Source organism: Phoxinus phoxinus (assembly GCF_949152265.1).
Source record: "Phoxinus phoxinus genome assembly, chromosome: 17".
Lineage (NCBI taxonomy): Eukaryota > Metazoa > Chordata > Actinopteri > Cypriniformes > Leuciscidae > Phoxinus > Phoxinus phoxinus.
The window spans coordinates 31,109,772-31,132,332 of NC_136892.1; the positions used below are offsets into that span (position 1 = coordinate 31,109,772).

Consider the following 22,561-nt stretch of genomic DNA (forward strand, 5'->3'; position numbering starts at 1 on the left):
GGCAGCGAGGGAAATAATGCTTCAGAGTCCCAATCGATCAACCAGTCATCCCTTTTTTTCAATCTACACCAAAATACCCTCTGGTATAACTGAGGTCCTGACTCTCTGTGGTAATCAAAAAAAAAAATCCAGGATGTCCTTCAGAAAAAGAGTAGGGGTGTAACCCCGGCAATCCTGGCCAAATTTGCCCATTGGCCTCTGTCCATCATAGCCTCCTAATCATCCCCATATCTATCTATCTATCTATCTATATATATATATATCACTCTGTCTCCTCTCCATCAATAAGCTGGTGTGTGGTGGGCATTCTGACGCAATATGGCTGCCGGCACATCATCCAGGTACTAGTTATTTTACTTTATAAAGTTTTAAATATGGATATTTTTCTTACACAAACGCATCGCTTCGCTTCAGAAGGCCTTTATTAACTCCCCAGAGCCGTGTGGAGCACTTTTATGATGGGTGGATGAATATTTTTGATGGATAGATGCACTTTTATGATGGGTGGATGCACTTTTATGATGGGTGGATGCACTTTTATGATGGGTGGATGCACTTTTATGATGGATAAATGCACTTTTATGATGGGTGGATGCACTTTTATGATGGGTGGATGCATATTTATGATTACGGTGTTGATAAACTCCCCGACATTTCAGAATGACTTCTGCCATTCTGAATAATAAAAATGGTCCCTCCATCTAGAAATGTGTTGCCCCACATAAGGGCAGTGTTAATGGATACGCAATATCCATATAGTTATGTTTAGGTCCGGTCATCTGTCACAACTAATGTCATTTGATGTCAAGATGTCAGTTTTCATATGCCAGACATTGCTTTTTCTTTTGACCTCTACTATATATTAGTTTAAATCCAGTGTCGACTTCTGAACCTCAAGGCATGTATTAGTTGTGTTTTGTCCTGATCGTGTGTGTGTTAAAATATCCCAAGGTTTTTCCCCATGTCACACAGTAATCTACAGGTACGTAACATGAGCCCACCAAACGGGTCTAGCCTGAAGAAAAGAAAAAACAACAAAACAAGACATGGGAATCTTCATTATTATATAAGGTGTCTTTCCGTGAAGGAAAAGGAACAACACAATAAAAATATTAATATTAATAACATTCTTCAGATTAGTGTGGCGTTGCAGATGCCCTTTTGGAAATTCCATCATACAAGTAAATCTGAATCGAGTCCCTGGATTCAAATGGAAAACCCAGATAATCTTCATACCGTGATGATGCCATTCAATTGATCTTCCATCGGCAGGAAGTTGATCACATCCAAAAAAAATCCAGTTTAATGAGATCCAGAATGCCCTGTGATTACGTGAGAGCCTTTAGTGCTGATGAAATGAGATAGTTTGTTATAATTTCACAGCATTATTAACAAAATCCCCTGATATTCTTTACAGTCACAAGGTGCTTCGTCCAAGACAAGTATTACAGTAATGTAAGCCACTGACGGGCATGAGATACTTTCTTATACTTATTATTAAACTTTAAATGAATAACTCTACCAAAATCCTTGTCATATTTTACACAGCCTCGTCACGTGTCTGATTAACTGAAAACATAAAGCATAAGTACTGACTACTGTTAAGGTGGTGCTTTATAAAGAGTTTTTTTAAACACTTTAATAAGGTCTCATTAGTTCATGTGTAAACTAACACCAACTAACAATGAGCAGTAATCTTTGTTAATGTTAGATAATACAACTGTTCATTGTTAGTTCATTTAAGCACAGGTTCATTAAATAATATTAACAGATACCAACGTGTATAATGTGTTCGTAAATGTTGAGATTAACCTGAACTAAGATTTAGAAGTTTTGTTTTTCATTGTTAGTAAATGTTAACTAATAATTAATGTTGACAAATGGAACCTTTTTGTCTTTGTCTTTTTTGTCATTTTGAAGCTTTTCACAGACTCAGTCCTCATTTACTTTCATTTAGAAAAGGAAGGAAGGAAGAGTCATGCGATAAGACATTTACTGTCAGTAAATAATGGCAGATCTTCATTTCAAGGGCAGTATCGTGTCTATGGTAAAGCCTTTTCAGAATTTTTTTTTTTTTTTTTAATCTGAGGTTTAGTGGAAAATGATACTAAATTCCTTTCAAGTCTCTGCTGGACAAAATGAAACTAATGGACAACTTGTGAAAAACCCAGAGGACTAAACTGGGAAAGAGAAATATCTACCTATCTATCTATCTATCTATCTATCTATCTATCTATCTATCTACAGTATCTATCTATTTGTCTGTCGCACTTCCTTGTCAGCTATTGAGAGTTCATGAATACATTCATCCTTACAGTATTCCGTTTTTTTATTGATTTGTTTCATGATGTCAGCGAATCTAACATGTTCATTCCAGTGATGGTTTACCGGATTCTGCGATGATTTAACGGTCCTGTCATTGCGTTCTCAGTATCCGTGCATGAAGGGAAGCTAAACTGAATTATTCAGGATTTTTCTCTACGAGACTCGATTTTCTTTGAAATTCAATGAGCCAATGAGAGCGAGAGTGGGAGGAGCCGAGGCGTCGAGGACGCGCTCGAGAAGCTTTTACAAGCGGATCCTCTCCACAAACCCGCAGAAACACAACACCCAGCCACAGGTTACAGGCTTCTGCTCATGCGCGACATTCATTCAGTAAGTAAGCAATTTCGTGTATGATCACACACACACAATATATATAATCTGATGTCTACTAATAGGCTAGATTTGGAGTTATTGATTTTAATTTAGGCCTACTGGGCTATTTTATGTTTAATTTGTCATTTTTAAGTCATACATTTTAAGCTGTTTACAGTGTATAACCCCTATGTAACATCCTGTGGTTTTGCTGCAAACTGTATTTCTGCAATATAATGCACTTAAAAGGAAAGTTTTGTGCACAAAGAAATTTGGCAAAGTGTCATGGAATTGTAGTGGTAGTAAACTATGAACTTTTTTATAGTGAATAATATCAATTTCTCTAGTTATGCTGTATATGGGGGCTAATGCTATAATTGCATGCTTAGACGAATCTTACAAGTTAGTCATCAAATTAGTTTCTTTAAGACAAATCATAACTTTTTAAAGTCTTTCTAACTGCTAGGTGGTCAGAATGGTTCTTAAGACACAGTCTTGACTGTTTATGCAACTGGCACCAGTTTCTTATTTCTTTTTTTAAGGCTTTTATACAATGAAGTATCATTGTTTTGTACCTTTCATGACATACAAATGTAAATTCTCCCCTGTAATCTCTGTTAAATGATCTATGCAGTAGAGCTCATATATGCTCTTTAAAAAGGGTTTAATGGATTCAGCATTGAAGAATCTCTTGTGTCTTGTTATTGTAGCAACAGGACTGAACATGTTTAAGCTTGAGCTTATAGGTTTTTGTTTTCATATAGATAGATACCAATTTAAAAAGAAGGTTACTATTGCATCACATGTGGTACCATAATAATGTTTATTTTTATTTATACATTTTCCAATTTTGTTCATTGATTTATTTTTAATTATTCAGAAATGTGTCATGTTAAACCATCCTCCCGTTTCACAAACTTAAGCCTAATCTCTAAAACGCATGTTTGAGCTGTTTTAACTGAAAGCAACTTGCACTGTGCCATTGTTTCGTCTCCAGATGCACACCAGTATTTTTTTTTCTAAAGCTTGTTTATAAAAGCTACTTAAACGTCCTATTTTAACTAAAGCCCAATTTATACTTCTGCGTCCCCCAAAAATGTAACCACTCGACCGCAAGATCTGGGATTGGTCGGCTTTGTAGGATTGCGTGTCCTTCAACGCCGCCATTTATAAAAACAGAAGTACACTGATGTACGATGAATGGCTGCACACAATCAACCAAATCTATACATGCCGACATTTGTAAATATCTGAAATGCTTTTCCTCGTCCATGTCTATCTATCAGTGGCCAGACAAGCACAGAAAATTCACCCTCTTTTTGCCTCAACCGGTTTACATATCATCTTCTCCGACGCCTTCTCTGGTTTCTGCATTTTAGTTTTTCAACATTTATCAGCTCCAACTCCAACATGATCCACTTAGTTTCAGCCGCCATTATTTGTATAGCCTATACTCAAAACAGTGGCGAAGAAACTCAACACAGTGGAACATGGAAACCCTCCCGCCAACTAGTGTTTCGGTGGTGTAATTACAGAGCAACCCAAACCGAACGCAGAAGTGTAAATGCCCACGACGTACACTCGACGCAGAAGAATAAATCGCCCTTTAGGTCTAATCCTGGTCTGTGAAACCAGGCCCATGTTTTTTTCACATGGTATTCTTTGCAGTAGCTTGGATTACCTCTTAAATATGTAGTTACTGCATTAACTAACAATGAGCAATACATTTGTTAATATTGTTAATGTTATTAATAAAAATACAGCTGTTCATTGATTGTTAATGTTAGTTCACAGTGCACTAACTAAGGTTAACAAATACAACCTTTGATTTTATTAATTTATTAGTAAATGTTGAAATTAATATGAACTAAGATTAATAGATGCTGTAGAAGTATTGTTCATTCTTAGTTCATGTAACTAATGTTAACTAATGAACCGTATTGTAAAGTGTTACCGCTTCATGTGTGTTGAGAACAGATAGACTGATATATAACACACACATATACACATATCACATTTACTTGTTGTTTCTTTCTGTTTCTGTTTCTTTCTGAATCTTATTGTTTGTAAGATTCATTAGCAATTGCTGCATAAAAATTGTTCCTTCCTACACCATTTTTTATTATTATTAACCGCATTAGATGACATGCAGTGACTTGAGTCAACTATATTCTACATTCTTGAGTAGTTTGCAAAAAGTACCTACAGGAAAGTAAGTGTGGATTATAAATAGACGTTTTATCTCTACATTTACACAGTCATAGTGAGACTGAGAGGAATGGTGATGTTATCAAGCTCTTCATTCTGATGCTGGTGATCACTTGCGGTTTGATTGAGAACATGAGCAGGAAAGTAGTGACTTTTAAGTTGGATTCCCCCGGGGTTACTATAGTTTATATTACTGGGAAAAACTTGTGAGTTAGTGAGTAAAAACAACAACAACAACCCCCGCATGGATAAACTCACTCAAAGTTAAGAATAGCGAGAGTGAGTAACCCTTGGGCAACCCGGGGTGAATTGGTGAACAAACAAACTCTACTTACTCTAGTAAATCCCCTTTTTAATTTTTTGAGTTTCAACCAACAACCTTTGGGAAACCAGTCTTCTAATCTGCCACAAACATTTGGGTTTTCTAAAGATTATGCACTTTAGCCTGAATGAGGAAATTCATACTTGTAGAGAAACGCCTAGTGTAAACTACCTAACTAAGATCAGTCTCTGTATGTCAGAGTAATTTTAAGATCATAGTGAAATCTGAAAAGAATATGTCATTGTCTCTAACAAAAAACTAATGTTAAGTAATGAACCTTATTGTAAAGTGTTACCATGAAAGCTTTGCTATGGTGTCTGTTATGAAAGTTGCCCAGCTGGCATTTTAACGTAGAGTCAGCGTTGAATCGACGTCAGGTGTCAGTGTTGGATAACCGTTGGATTTTGTTCGTGGTTGTAAAAATAATGTTGATTTGACATACAACTCAAACTTTATTTATATTTATATTTTTAATCCATAGTGAGTTAACAACACCATTTCAACCAGTTGGTGTTCAACGTTGTTTTGACATTATTTCAACCACATTTAAACGTTTAAGGTCAGTCGAATGCCAGCTGGGTGAGTAATGTGTGTAAGACTAACTGGATAAGCTTCTTTCTGAGGAAGAACGGTCACTGTATTTCTGAGATCACCTGGGGCTCTTTAGGTTTTGTCCCGCGTGTGAATCAGGTAATGTGCCGAATCATCTAGTCACACGGTGATGACTCATATCGGTCACATGACACATCAACAACAACAACAACAACAAAACTGCTTTGTAACTGTTATGAATGCGACTCTTTTGGTTCAGTCAGTGGTGTTCGTGAATCAAGAAGTGAATCGCTGCTGAATCATCGTGGGTTATGACATCAGTGGCCAGTTCTGCTCATAGACACGACGCACACACACTCTTCATAACTCTCCACTTGTGTGTGATTTCAGACTGATGTGTTGTGTTTCCCTGCAGGGGTCAATGAGGGGAACGCTGGTCGTCATATTTTTGGCTCTGCTATGGCCTGCCGTCTCAGTTTCAGGTATGACTAACATGCATTACACATATCTGTCTGCTTTAAATGATAAAAGATTCATCTAGAAACTGCTAATATGAGAAAGAATGTCTCTGCGGTTTCTCCTGGAAATTAATGTTTCAACTGGAACGCTTTACAGAAGAGTGACAAACTGCTTAGATTTGTCAGGATAGTCTCATCAAATGACCTGAGCTGCTATTCACATTTATTTCAGCTTCATTATTATTATAATATTACTGACGATGACTATAGTAGGCTAACTCGTTTAAAATACAGTTGATGAAACGCAACTGAGAACTCATGAGCTGTGAAAGTGCAACATCTGAGCAAGAAAATGTACCTTTGAGCATTTCACTTCCAGTTCTGAACACCGATGAAGTTGTCTTATATCTGTCTAATGTTTTAAATGGCTCCTAATATGCTTTTTACACTTTCTTCAGTGTGTAATGTTGCGGTTTGAGCATGAAAAAGCTCTGCAAAGTTACAAAGTCCCTCCAGCGGGAGTTCTTGTCTATATCAGTGTCAGTGTTTCTGAACTCCTGAAAAAAACATTGTAGTCTTGAGTTTCTTCCGGGAACGAACACCTCACAATATTCCTCATTTGAGTAATTAATGCGCAGAATAAAGGGGCGGGGCCTGGTTGAGTGAGTTAGTAGTGTGTTAAACTGGTGGTTATGGTAAGGGGCGGGACATTTCCCAAACACGCTCAAAGCGCTCGACCAATCACAACACACTGCTCCAGCCGACCAATCAGTGTGCTTTTTAGAAGGAGGGTCTTCATAGAGACAGGAAGTAAACAGAGTGTTACTGACAGACCGGGAAGAGAGGAGCTGCAAAAAATGGAGAATATGGGACAAATAATGTGTTTTTTTTAACATACAAAACATTCTAGTAGAGCCAAAAAATAAAATCAAGACTTCGAAAAAGGGCTTTTTTTTTACTTGTATTATAATATATCCCCTTTAAAAAAACTTTTTTTTTTTTACTTGTAATATAATATATCACCAGAGAATGTCTAATAAGGGGAGAAGGTTCACTCTCGCTACACTTCCGGCTTCTGACTGGTTGCAGTTCCACTCTGATTCCATATGAGGGCGCTCACAGGACGAGTGCAGAATGAATGGAGGTCTATGGAGCTATACCCCTCAAAATCCACTTTTCTCAAGATATAATTTTTTGTCTAGTAATTTGAATGTTGTATTCGAAAGGAGATGCAAAGAAATTGCACATTGCTGGGTGTTCGATTTTTTAGAGTCACTTATTTGCTTTAAAAAGTCTTTCAAAATGTCAATGACGTCATACACATTGTACGACCAGAGATACTGCTTTACGGCAATCCTTCAGTCACTGTGGTGCTTTCGCGCTCTGCACTTTATTTTCTCTCGAGGCATCGACAACACAGCTGACACAGGTAAACACACTACACAGCTGACACAGGTAAACACACTACACAGCGGACACAGGTAAACACACTACACAGCGGACACAGGTAAACACACAACACAGCTGACACAGGTAAACACACTACACAGCTGACACAGGTAAACACACTACACAGCGGACACAGGTAAACACACAACACAGCTGACACAGGTAAACACACTACACAGCGGACACAGGTAAACACACAACACAGCTGACACAGGTAAACACACAACACAGCTGACACAGGTAAACACACTACACAGCGGACACAGGTAAACACACAACACAGCTGACACAGGTAAACACACTACACAGCTGACACAGGTAAACACACTACACAGCGGACACAGGTAAACACACTACACAGCGGACACAGGTAAACACACTACACAGCGGACACAGGTAAACACACTACACAGCGGACACAGGTAAACACACTACACAGCGGACACAGGTAAACACACAACACAGCTGACACAGGTAAACACACTACACAGCTGACACAGGTAAACACACTACACAGCGGACACAGGTAAACACACAACACAGCGGACACAGGTAAACACACAACACAGCTGACACAGGTAAACACACTACACAGCGGACACAGGTAAACACACAACACAGCTGACACAGGTAAACACACAACACAGCGGACACAGGTAAACACACAACACAGCGGACACAGGTAAACACACGTGCTAGAAGAGTTTCTGCTAGAATACATTCTGTTCCCGCTTCGGATGCCATGATGCCATCAAGCGGTATCTCTGGTCGTAACCAGTCCTTCACTGACCAATCAGCGTTCGTTAGCAGAATGCTAGCGTGTTATGGGCAACAACAACTCAACCTGTAAGAAATCGAAAGGACATAAGTACTCGTTCATTCAATTTTCGACCTATAACCCATGTTGAACTTGCCAAACCTACAATCAAATCTGAGATTTCTCAACGGCAATCGGCTGAAAGGGACAAATTTAGCCGTCTAGCCCCATAGACTCCCATTCATTTTGCACTCGGGGGTGATCGCCCCCAGTGGAACTCTGGTGGAACTACAACCAAAATTCGGTACAATAGGACTTAATAGGGAGTGAACAGGCTCTCCGTAGACGGGCTCTGGTATCCCCTTTAAAAAAGAATGTTTTCATCCTGTCTTCCTCTAGGCCTGTTTACAGTGAATGTACAGAAGAGTTCTTACGAGGCAGAGCTGCACGGGGACGTGGAGCTAGTGTGTGTGTTCTCCGCGGTTAAACGACCCTCAGACCTCACCGTCATCTGGACCCGCATCAACCCGAAGCCAGACGTGGACGTGTATCGGCTCGAGAAAGGCACAGAAAAACCCATCTACACCAACGATGCGTTCAGACAGCGGGCGCAGCTCATCCAAAATCAGCTGGAGAACAGCAGAGCGGTTTTACACTTGAAAAAGCTCCAGATAAAAGATTCGGGAACATACCGGTGTATCGTGAGAGAGGGAGATGAGGCAGACTACAAGCAAGTCACGCTCAATGTTACAGGTGCTTTACAAAACACACAAGCTTGACAAACTACTTCATAAAAGTGACATTTTTATAGCGGTCAACATTTTTAAGGTGTCAGTTGATTGGTTTGTAGTTTAATTAACGGCTGCAATGCATTATGGGACACTTAATACTACTCTTTCTACTGATGACACACTACAGTATGTGTGGTATTGAATCCTAAATTAATTTTTTTTTAAATCATATATTAAATAGCAATGTTTTCGGTTTCATATTTATGCTGCAGTGCATTTACTTATATAATATATATACTTAGTATATATATATACTGCACATTTTGGCAAATGTAGAATTTGTCTTGTGGTAGAGTTCAATGCATACAGTAAATTTGCATACTGTATATGCACAATATACGTACATACATCATACTACAAAAATAGACCTATAGTATTCCAAACCTGAGCACTTTTTCATATGTTTCTCTTTAACTTGCACCAGATCGTCTTCCATATAACTTATGTATTATGTTTCTGTTTTCCAGCTCCTTATACTCCCATAAAGAAAAGCGTGAGGAAAGCGGGTCGGGATGAAGTGGAGCTCTCCTGCGAGTCTCAGGGATTCCCGCCGCCTCAGGTTTTCTGGAGCGACGGTCAGAACACAAACCTCACGGAGACGTCCAACAGTTCTGTGCGCAGTACGGACGAGGATCTGGTGCAGGTGTTCAGCACGCTGACGGTGAGACGAGATCTCGTGAACAACTACACCTGCTCTTTCCTCCGGAGCGGCGAGATCCAGCAGACGGCCTCCTTCAGCATCCCAGGTGGGTCACTACTATAAGGCCCGAAATACACACAGGTGAAACTCGAAAAATTAGAATATCGAGCAAAAGTTCATTTATTTCAGTAATTCAACTCAAAAGGTGAAACTAATATATTATATAGACTCATTACATGCAAAGTGAGATATTTCAAGCCTTTATTTGTTATAATTTTGATGATTATGGCTTACAGCTTATGAAAACCCCAAACTCAAAATTAGAATATTGTGAAAAGGTTTTCATAAGCTGTAAGCCATAATCATCACAATTATAACAAATACAGACTTGAAATATCTCACTTCAATCAAGCTTTCCCTTTGAATTTAGTTTATTTTTCTGATCCCATTAGCAGATGTTTGTTTTTGTTTCAAGCATAAACTCACTTAATTTGTATCTATTTTTAGATAATTTTGCTTCTCCAGTAAATTTATGTTGATTTTGTCACATGTCTGTCCTGTCTTGTGATGCACATGGGTGTTTTGTTATTTTGGGGCCATGTGCTCTTGTCATTGTCTGGTCCCTCCCCCTTGTTATCTGATTATTGGTTTAGTTGTCCCACCTGTCCTGCTCGTTACCCTCCTTGTTTGCCTCCCTATTTAGTCTTCCTGTGTTTGCTGTCCTGTGCTGGTTCGTTGTACATGTTACGTGTGTCTATGCCTGTCCTGCCCCGTCCGTGTTGGATTAAGTTCTGAATTCCTTTGTTGGTTTTATGTTTTATCTTAATTAAACCTTTCATTTCACTCCGCACTTGAGTCCTCTTCCATTTTTCACTACCCACCGTGACAGAATGGAAGAGGACTCAAGTGCGGAGTGAAATGAAAGGTTTAATTAAGATAAAACATAAAACCAACAAAGGAATTCAGAACTTAATCCAACACGGACGGGGCAGGACAGGCATAGACACACGTAACATGTACAACGAACCAGCACAGGACAGCAAACACAGGAAGACTAAGGCCTTGTCCACACGAACACGGGTATTTTTATAACCGTGACTTTTTTTACGCGGTTCGCCCGTTCGTCCACACGGAAACGCAGTATCAGGTCACTGAAACCGAACATTTTTGAAAACCCCTGCCAGGGTGAGGATTTTCAGAAACGCCGGTTGCAGTGTTGTCGTGTAGACAGTAAAACCGGAGTTTTTGCCTTGCGACGTCAAAGTGCGCGCCGTTATCCGCTGTGTTTGACGTCAGATTGTGCGTCGCTGACGGCTTCTGATTGGCCAACGTGACTTTACGGTTAGGGTTATATCGCCGACTGCTGGTGTGGAATGCTCTTGACGGCGCTTGATAGCGTGTTTTTGCGTTTTCATGTAGACGGAGATTTTTTTCAAAAACGCAGGAGGAAAAACTCCGGTTATAAAAATACCCGTGTCCGTGTGGACATGGCCTAAATAGGGAGGCAAACAAGGAGGGTAACGAGCAGGACAGGTGGGACAACTAAACCAATAATCAGATAACAAGGGGGAGGGACCAGACAATGACAAGAGCACATGGCCCCAAAATAACAAAACACCCATGTGCATCACAAGACAGGACAGACATGTGACAGATTTAAGAATGTTTAAAATTTGCAATGGAAAACAAGACTGAACAAGAAAATCAGTGTTTGCGGTGTATCCGTTCGATGGGAAACAAACGCTCGATATCGTGAGCACTTCTGAGAAAGAACTGATCTTTATAAAATGAAAATGTGAAAATCAGTATCAACCTACAGATGTGAAAGTTGCTGTTTTTTCTATCGCTTATGGCTTGTGTGAGGCAGACTTTCCTTGATGTGTTTCCGTGATGAGGGGGCAGATGATATGAAATGCACAGCTAAACACACACACACACACATAAAAACAGACCTGTTTCCAATAAATATGGAGGAGTGCCTTTGTTACCGTTTTTTTCCAGCAGACACAAGTCTCGTTGTGTTGTGTGAATACGGTTAGAATATAAAGTTTAACCCTAAAGCAAGTGTTCATCTTTCAAAGTCTGGAAGTCTGAATGGAAATATCTTCTGTTATGTAACAAAGTTACACATTATGCCCTGTTTTTTGCATTCAGTGCATGATCACATTCAGTAAGTGTTGAGAGAGCACTGCGATTAGCTTTCATTTCATTTTTTGTTTATTGGCAGAAATGTATGGCTCTGATTGGATGAGCTGTATCGAAACAGGGTTATTATCTCAGTTTGTAAATGTCCCCACTCACTGTAAAGGACACACACTAGATTTAATTATTGCAAATGACTCATCTCTTTCTAATCTCTCAGTTGTGGATGCTGGTCTTTCTGATCATCTAGCTATCCTTTTTAATATCGAGACATTTCACTCTAGTAGAAAGACTTCACGAACTATTTCTTTCCGTAAATGGCAATCAATTGATCATGCTACCTTTGCAAACTCGATTGTCTCTTCTTTAGTTGACATGTCTTCTGCTCCTCTTGAGGATAAAATTTCAGTATTTAATAATGTCCTTACAGCCAACTTGGACATCTTTGCACCCATAAAAACACGTAATGTTTCTTATGCACAGTCAGCCCCCTGGTATAATGGTGACTTGCGTATACAGAAGGCTATGTGTCGGAAATTAGAGCGAAAATGGCGGCACTCTGGTTTAAATGTGTTCCACCAGGCCTGGATAGATTGCTTGTCAAACTACAGAGTAGCCATTGGAACTGCAAGATCTGCCTATTTCTCAAACATTATTGATAATAATCATAGCAATCCCAGGAAGCTCTTTCATACAATTAATAGTCTGCTTAAAGCAGATAGTGTCAGTTTTCTGACTCCATCTGACTGGCTGTGCAATGAGTTTCTCAAATCTTTCAGTGAGAAAATTTACAATATTCGCACAAATATCCATTCCTTGCAGTCTGCCGATCTTACAGTTAATACTCCTAGGTTCTCTGGCATTCCTTTATCCAAATTTACTTTGCTAAAACCTGAGATGCTCTGCAACCAGGTTTCTAGTATGAAAGCTACCACTTGCATACTTGATCCCGTGCCTGGTGGCCTGTTTAAATCCTGCTTTGGTCCTTTATGTCCCTCAGTCCTTGCTATAATAAATGACTCTCTGTCAACTGGGGAGGTGCCAGCAGCACTTAAAACTGCTGCGGTTACTCCCGTTTTAAAAAAGCAAAATTCTGATGTGAGTAATCTGTTAAATTATCGGCCAATCTCAAATCTATCGTTTCTGTCTAAAATCCTGGAGGGTGTGGTTGCAGCTCAATTAAACAAACACTTAATCGAAAATAAACTATTTGAGCCACACCAATCAGGATTTCGAAAATTACATAGCACTGAGACTGCGTTGGTGAAGGTCGCAAATGACTTACTGATTGCCTCCGACTCCGGCTCCACGTCCATTCTCATTCTTTTGGATCTCAGCTCAGCCTTCGACACTATTGACCATGCCCTACTACTAAATCGCCTCGAACATGTATTTGGCTTGTCAGAGACTGTTCTTGACTGGTTTAAGTCCTATTTCACTGACCGCAGTCAATTTGTTTTTATGGGTGGTTATAGGTCCAAAGTTGGTTCTGTTCATACGGGTGTTCCACAAGGGTCAGTCTTGGGTCCCATACTCTTTAGTTTGTACATCTATCCACTTGGTCAATTACTACAATCGCTCAACCTTAACTATCACTTTTATGCTGATGATACACAGATTTATATACATACTAGACCGGGTCAGCAAGTGAACGTTGGGCATCTTTCTAACTGTATTGCTGAGATAAAGATTTGGATGTCCAATAATTTTCTGTCTCTAAATGGCTCAAAAACAGAAGTTATGCTCCTTGGAACTCCACATCAACTGCGAAAGGTTGGGTCTCCTACTTTGTCTGTTGATGGTGTTGCACTGGAGTTTAAGACCAAATTAAAAAATCTGGGTGTCATATTTGACGCCACACTGTCATTTGAGCCTTTTGTCCAGAACACAGTTAAGACATCTTTTTATCACCTCAGAAATATAGCCCGGCTACGTCCTATGTTGTCCTTTTCGGTAGCTGAGAAGTTGATAAACTCTTTTGTCTTCTCGCGCATTGACTACTGCAATGGTCTTCTAGCTGGGGTATCTAAATCATCACTGGATAAATTGCAATATCTTCAAAATTCAGCTGCTAGAGTACTATCTGGGGTCAGGGCCAGGGACCATATAACCCCGGTCTTGGAGTCCCTGCACTGGCTACCTGTTAGGTACCGTATTGATTTTAAAATCCTTTTGCTGGCCTACAAATCTCTGCACAATCTGGCACCCCAGTATTTGACTAACTTATTAATCCCCTACACACCACGTCGCAATCTGCGCTCCTCACAGAGTGGTCTTTTGGTTGTTCCGAAGACACGGCTTCATACGTGGGGTGACCGAGCATTTTCCGTCTATGCTCCTAAGCTCTGGAATTCTCTCCCGGCCAACATCAGGGAAGCAAATACACTAGTGACTTTTAAATCTCTTCTTAAAACTCTTTATTTTAGGATTGCTTTTACCTGAACTTGATTTTATGTGTTTATTTTTTTTTATTCTATTTTATTTTTTATTGTATCTTCATTGTGTTTATTCAATTGTTGTTATGCTTGTCTGTAAAGCGCTTTGAGAAAGCTACTTTTAAAGGCGCTATACAAAATAAATATATTATTATTATTATTATTATTATTATTATTATCATTAACTAAAAATAAAAAAAAATGTAATTACTTCAAATAAACATTAACTGAAATAAAACGAAAAATAAAAAACTTAAACTTATTTTATGTCAGCTAGTTTCCAAAGTAACATTAATAACTAAAATAACAAAACATAAACTTAAACTATATAGAAGTATTTTTTTTTTTTAACTCAACAAAATTACTAAAACTTTAACCAAAACGAAAATGAAAATATAGAATATAATGAAAATATAAAAATAACATCTAATTTAAAATATGAATAAAACTATAATAGTATTTCAAATACATTAAAACAACACTGGTTCAAAGCTGTTGTAAAATAGCTTATGTATAAAACTATCTTCATTACGCTGAAATAGAAAAAACTTTAATTTCTCATTTTCATTTAGTTGAGTTGAAGTACTAAAATAACAAAAATTAAGTAAACTAAAACTACATAGGCATAGTTAAAAAACTTAAAATGACAAAAACACAAGAAAATGTGTAAAAATGTCACTAAAATATAAATATGAAAATAAAATCTAATGCAAAATATTGGTGTATGTGTGTTTATGTGTGTGTGTGTGTGTGTGTGTTTATATTTAAACAAATTCTTGATAACACTTTGATGATAAATCTGTGGCAGTTTCTGTGTAAAATCCATCATGTGTGTATTACGAGAGACAGACACTGAGTGCAGTTCAACAGAAGTGTGTCTTGTTTCCACAGAAGAAATCCTGCATGAATGTTCGGCTCAGTACGCGTGGATTGGAGCCGTGGTCGTCGTGCTGTTGGCCATAATCTTCATCTACGTCATTCTGCGCAGGAGGAACAATGGTACTTTGATCAAATAAATGACATATACCATAGTAATACCATGATTTTTGGACATTTACCACAGTATTATTACTCTAAGTACCTAGAGTACCATGTGAATACCATATTAATCTGTCAAACCCACTGTTCTTCACAGTCCAGTAAAGCGTGTCAGTTGGCACATGATAATGTCTCGATCAGATACGGTGAAGTTTAGGTGTAGCCGCTGTGGATTTGCTTGATTGATTTATAGTTTCTTTGAGAGAGAAATCATGCGAGTCAACATCATATGATAATAAATACCTTACAGAAGGAATCCCCTGTTGGATCACGAGCAGGAAGTACATGCTCAGGTTTAATCAGCTGACAGGTGGAAACTCATTAGTCATTCACGTGTGTGTGTTACTAGACGATTTTGAAAACATATTAACCTTGAAAATTCATATAAACAGATCTAAACATTATGAAAGTAAAACCTGCAGAAACAAGAATTACCCTTAACTAACCTCAGGCGTCACTGACCAATCCTACAATAGCACTGCCATATTAATATTATCAGTCGTGACTTATGTTCATAAAACATACTCATAGTTCTCTTACTATTTCTGCAGTAGGGCTGTATAGTGTGCTCACTGTGCACTTCTTGGACATCACGCACTTAATTGGTTTTGTCATGTGACATCAATGTGACAGACTAATTTTAAACCAGTTATTGTTGAATGTTGCTTACTGCTTCACTTATTTTTAATAGATCATATTCCATCCCAAATATAGCCCACGATTGATGTGTGACATCATGTGACGTGTAAACAGAGAGTCCCCAGTTTGTTCATCTTCAGTATTTGAGGGAAAAACAAGTTTACGTCACAGGAGAATCCCACACCAGTCACTCGCGTGCCGAGCAACTTCGGCAACCGGTTATTCGTCTATCTTTTAAAAAATGTAAACAAAACATTCACGAAAAGGCATTAAAAGTGGTCTTTCTGAAGTGAAATCACGTGCACTGAACACATGCTGTTGTTACTGTGAGGTTTATACGTGAGAAGAAGAACATTTTCCTGACAAAATATATTTTTCCGAAGTAATCCTGACACTGCAAAACATTTGCCCATTTCATGACCATGATCCGAATGCCGAACAGAAGAAGTGTATCGGTCAACAGCTGATGATCAGAGGATATGCAAAAGTGCTGTTTCATATCCTCTTTTACTGTGCAGCCATGGGTAAATTCCAATAAATAATAATAAAACGTGTACGTGTGTTTCTGTCTATTCCCAGGTCAGAAGAACAGACGGAATGAATCATCAAAATGTGCTTTACTGTTCCCGCACTCGTCCTCTGCCAACACCGACTGTGAGTCTCTCACTTTACAGCATTCGTTGTGCTTATGATACGAACGTCACTATGAAGTGACCGTACTATAAAATCTGCATTTCCTTTGGACGTTGAGAGCATGTGATGCAGTACATGTATAATAATGCATTTACACTCTAAAAAATGCTGGGTTGTTTCAACCCAATTTTGGGTAAAATATGGACAAACCCAGCCGTTGGGTTAAATTTTTACATTACATTTTTAACCCAACGTTTGGGTTTGTCCATATTCCATAAAACCCAGCATTTTTTAGAGTGTATATATTTGTATCTAAAGTACATTTTAAAATATAAATATATCACCATGACTAAATATATATATATATATATTATGCATTTTTATATATAACTAATTAATATATTTTATATATAAATAATATATATAAAACATTATTTATTTATATTTCAAAATTTCAAAAAGTCATGCTGATGTTTTTATATTTTATCGATAATATATATATATATATATTAAAGTATATTTATAAATATATATAAATGTTAGAAATATATAAAATATATCAACATGACTATATATATATATATATATATATATATATATATATATATATATACAAACAGGCACACATATATCCTTATATATATATATATATATATAAATATAAAGGACATTTAAAAATATATAACTATTTTATCGATAATATATGTAACATATCAACATTACTTAAAGAATATAAATATATTACCTTTACATAAATGTATATATTAATATACTCATGCCTTTTTTAATATTTTTAATCAAAATATATTTATATTGTCCAAAATATATATTTAAAATACATTTTGCATTTACCCAAACTGTATTTTAAGATTGGAAAGATGTTCTTGCTCCTTGAAGTACATTTTGTAAGGAATTCAAAACGTACAGCAAAAACATATTTAAAATATAATATAAATATAAATATATATGTTGTAATATGCAGGTTAAGGAAATTGAAAATGTATTAAGTTTAAACCTTACAATGCCCTTTATTTGTATTGTACCTCAACACAATAAACTCTCTATTCGTTTTATTGAACTGTATTTCTCTTATGCATGAATGTCTTTCATTCGCAGCTTTACTGACAGTGAACGAGAACAGACCACAGACGTGTCACGTGACCTCAGAAGGTAAAGCATGTTCTTTATGAAGTTATTATGATTAGGAGTTAATGGTTAAACAGCCGATTCATGTTCAGTTCGGTAGAAACTGGAAATATGACTATTACTCTCAGGCCTTTTACCCCAGACTTCTGTCGTGTGTCTCGTTTCTACTGTAAACAGTGAATACAAGTGTCTACAATCTCATTCTGAAGCACATCTGGAGGCTTCATGTGATCGTGGATCACTGGAGATGTGAGCATTAGTCAGGTGGAAAAGTGACTCTGTTTGTCTTCGATTTATGCAGAACCTGCAGAAAACCCTCCGTCTCTGAGGCACGTACAAACACAGCAGTATTCACAGATCGACACGGACGCGGACGTGGAAAAGAGACTTGAGTCATATGCACTTCACAGCAAGTGAGTGACGGGTATGGGGAACATAAAAACTGACTCACTTAAACATGCAGAGAATTACTCGTGTGTTTCTGCTGAATCACATTCACAAGATAAAAGCAAACTTCCTTAGAAAAAAAGACAATCACTGTTCTTAAGGACAACACACACACACACACACACACACACTCATGTCTGGATCGCTATCTTTGTGGGGACACTCAATGGACGTAATGTTTTTTTATACTTTACAAACTGAATATTCTCTCTCCTTACACTAACCTAAACCTACCCATCACACACACACACACACACACACACACACACACGCGTGCGCGCACACACACACACAGACACACACCACACACACTCGCACACACACAGACGCACACACACACGCGCACACACACACACATGCGCGCGCGCACACACACACAGACACACACCACACACACTCGCACACACACAGACGCACACACACACGCGCACACACACACACATGCGCGCGCGCACACACACACAGACACACACCACACACGCGCACACACACACACACACACACACACACACACACATACACTATCCCTACCTAGGAGTGTTATCCAAGCATTAGTGACAAGGAAAGCCGCTTATTAAGGAGCAGCCACATGTTTCTGCTTCAAGGTCTTGATCATGGCATTTCTTTGTTGTTTAGAATCCGGTATTACCGTAATACATTTGTTTAATAAAGAATCTGTAATAAAATACGATCAACTTATACGTATGTCAGGACCTGTAAATGCGAAAAAACTGTTTCCATTGCAGTATTGCAAAATATTCGATTTGCCTGAAAAACCTCATGCGAGTGTAAACTTTTTTTGCGAAATATGGGAATTTTTGCGAAATTGATGTGTTTCCAACTTTCCATTGGGCATATTTTCAATTTCAATTTGTGTAATTTGAAAGGGTAATGAACACGCAGCTCCTGACATCTCTTTATTATTTCATATTTTACTCAGACATATATATATATATATATTTATATAAAGTGTTATTTATTTATTTTCCCCAATAATCTATCTCTTAAAGGGGTGGTTGAATATGATTTCGCTTTTCTAACTGTAGTTAGTGTGTAATGTTGCTTTTTAAGTGACATCACCAACCCGGATAAGTGACATCACCAACCCTAGAATTTACATAAACTCCGCCCCCTGAACACGATTTATAGATTATCATGACAGAATATGCTAATTACTGACTAGAAGATAACTACACATCAGCAACATAAACTCATCAACTAACCATTCAGAAATGTCCTGTTGCTTCTACATGTTGTCACTTCTTCTCGAGTCTCTCCATCATTGTCTGACTGTTTGAACATAAAAGGCTAAAAGTTTTTGAAATTTTCAGTGTGTGTGAGGAAATCTCGGAGCTGCTAACACATAAACACACACACAAGCTCTTGAAGCTCCGCCCACTGTGACGCAGCTCATTTGCATTTAAAGGGACAGACACAAAACGGTGTGTTTTGCTCACCTTCAAAAAGTGACAACTTTAACATGCTATATAAAAATATCTGTGGAGTATTTTGAGCTAAAACTTCACACACACACTCTGGGGACATCGGAGACTTATTTTACATCTTGTGAAAAGGGCATTATACCACCCCTTTAATGGTTGGTGAGGGTCGAGTAATGGACTTTATGCACAGCTGCACTACTTCCTGAACTTCAGCCAGCTCCTTTGTTTCCTGTCTGCCATTATTGGACAAACTGATTAATCCATGTGTGCCTGACCAACAACAATAATCAGACACACCTGGATTAATCAGTTTGTCCAATAATGGCAGACAGGAAACAAAGGAGCTGGCTAAAGTTCAGGAAGTAGTGCAGCTGTGCATAAAGTCTGTTGTGTTGATTATGATATGTATTAAAAAAAAAAAAAAATGAAGAAAATAAATCCAGTGATCAGCTGAAAAACACAGCACTGGCTGATTGACAGATTACCACAGCAAACACACATTACTCATTGATTTCCATGTCTTCACTTCCTCTCAATTCCAGAGATGACCAATCGCTAAACATCAGCTCCATCGTTCCCGACACGAGGCAGACTGTCCTTCTGTATGGAGAACCAGGCAGCGGGAAAACCACCGTGGCCCAAATCCTGTCGTCCTGCTGGGCTGGAGGACTCACGGCAAACGCCCTCAGCGCCCCCCCGCTCCACCTGGTCCTGCTGGTGGACTGTAGCGCCGCGGAAGGAGACTTCTTCCAGCTGCTAAAGTCCAGAGTTCACTGCGAAAAACCATTAGTGTCCGACCTCAGAGAGACGCTTCTGGGGCCGGCGGACTGCTTGCTCATCCTGGACGGATATCGGGAGGGAAATAAAGACTTGGATGAAACTCTCGAGGGGTTTCTGACCGAGCGACAGATGTGCAGGGTGTTAGTGACGTCCCGTCCAGGACAGTGTCCATCCCTGGAGAAAACCGTCAGGACAGTGTTGCAACTCAAACAGAGACCGGAAGAGGAGATTTGACACATTTCATGCTTGCATTGACAGTGATCCAGCAATTTAATGTCACAACATTGTCCCGGTCCATGGATCTGCCCGGCGCTTCTCTGGAATTAAAGACGTTGGCTGGAGATCAAACTATTTTGCAATACGTAAAATTCAGTTGCGTTATTAAAATACCAAGTGCAAGAAAAGAGAAGTGAGATCATTCATGATAATAAAATGTAACACTGTGAAAAGTGGTAACCTACTAATCGTGAAATTAATCTCTTCAGTTGATTCAGTGATGTTACATACAATTTTTGAATTGAATAAAACCACTTATTTTAGATTTGATCTTTTTCCCCAGTGTATTTCTGCTTCTCATCTGACAGTAATACATGTGGTTTAACCGTTAAATAAAGCAGATCTGATTTATGCTTTCAACAAAATACAGTTTCCAAATAACCATAACTACCGTTTTATCTGACAGATCATTATCAAAAGCTGATTGTGCAAAAACAACTTCTCTGTAAGTCTTCAAACTTTCTGTGACAACAGTTGCACTTTTATACTGTACATATATACATAGAGAGAGAGAGAATGAGAGAGTTATATTTTATACTTGCATATGTTTTTATAGTTTCATTTATTGATGTGAAAGGTCATGATTTTAATAAAAGAAAGAAATGAGAGTGAAAACTGTAGTTTGATTATTTGATACTCTTTCGGAAGCTCTTTTTGAGGGGTTTGATCCATGCACAATCTTCACAGAAAGCTTTATCTCACACACAGACAGCGTTGTGTGTTTCACTTTCATTATGCTTGATGCTCACAGGATTAACTTCCATTTCTGAGAAAGTACGCTCTGCTTTAACTGGCAGCGGCTAAAAAGGGAAGTGCATGTTTCCCGCAAGGGGAGTAAAAAATGCCTGAATGTCATCTGGATGTACTTTATCAGCATTGCACTAGTGCAGGATATTCACAGCACTAAAGAACTCCAACTATTCACAGCACTAAAGAAGAAGCGGAGGCTGGAGTTGAGCAACATTTCAAGCTTTGTGTAACAGCAATAACAGACAGGGACAATTCAGCTACTAAAAAAGAAACATTAAATGTAATGCGTGCAAAAATAATTACCTATACATCTGAGGCTGAGACTAGTGATGCATATTTATATATATATATATATATATATATATATATATATATATATATACATATATATATATACATATATATACAATTATACATACAGGTAAAAATGTAAAAATTGTAATATCGTGCAAAAGTTCATTTATTTCAGTAATTCAACTTAAAAGGTGAAACTAATATATTATATAGACTCATTACATGCAAAGTGAGATATTTCAAGCCTTTATTTGTTATAATTTTGATGATTATGGCTTACAGCTTATGAAAACCCCAAACTCAAAATTAGAATATTGTGAAAAGGTTTTCATAAGCTGTGAGCCATAATTATCAAAATTATAAAATTATAACAAATAAAGTCTTGAAATATCTCACTTTGCATGTAATGAGTCTATATAATATATTAATTTCACCTGTTAAGTTGAATTACTGAAATAATTGAACTTTTGCACCATATTCTAATTTTTACACACACACACACACACACACACACACACACACACACACACACACACACACACACACACACACACACACACACACACACACACACACACACACACACACACACACACACACACAAAACTGTTGGCTGAAAGTCTGATGCGTATGGCACACCTAATGGGACACACTTTGGGAGATTCGAAGTCCTCATCTGATTGGTTGACTTCTACAGGATGCCCGGGAGACGTGTGTCACGTTCT

The 22,561-nt window shown here is 38.1% G+C and overlaps 2 protein-coding genes across 4 annotated transcripts in view; both read left to right on the forward strand.

The window, feature by feature from the left end:
- Positions 1 to 22,561, forward strand: part of LOC306984759 (uncharacterized protein) — a 218,689-nt gene that overhangs the window by 156,038 nt on the left and 40,090 nt on the right. The window lies entirely within an intron of this gene.
- LOC306984489 (uncharacterized protein) lies at positions 1,956 to 21,403 on the forward strand. Of its 3 annotated transcripts, none has more exons than XM_079585926.1 (9): positions 1,956 to 2,655; positions 6,135 to 6,201; positions 8,783 to 9,136; positions 9,642 to 9,920; positions 15,283 to 15,390; positions 16,648 to 16,722; positions 17,818 to 17,871; positions 18,149 to 18,260; positions 20,279 to 21,403. In XM_079585926.1, the coding sequence occupies exons 1-9, from the start codon at positions 2,638 to 2,640 to the stop codon at positions 20,748 to 20,750; spliced, it is 1,539 nt and encodes a 512-aa protein (XP_079442052.1). In that variant the 5' UTR covers positions 1,956 to 2,637; the 3' UTR covers positions 20,751 to 21,403. The 3 variants fall into 3 exon arrangements, with proteins under 3 accessions (XP_079442052.1, XP_079442053.1, XP_079442051.1); XM_079585927.1 differs by having other exon boundaries at positions 2,628 to 2,659; XM_079585925.1 differs by lacking the exon at positions 1,956 to 2,655 and having other exon boundaries at positions 5,981 to 6,201.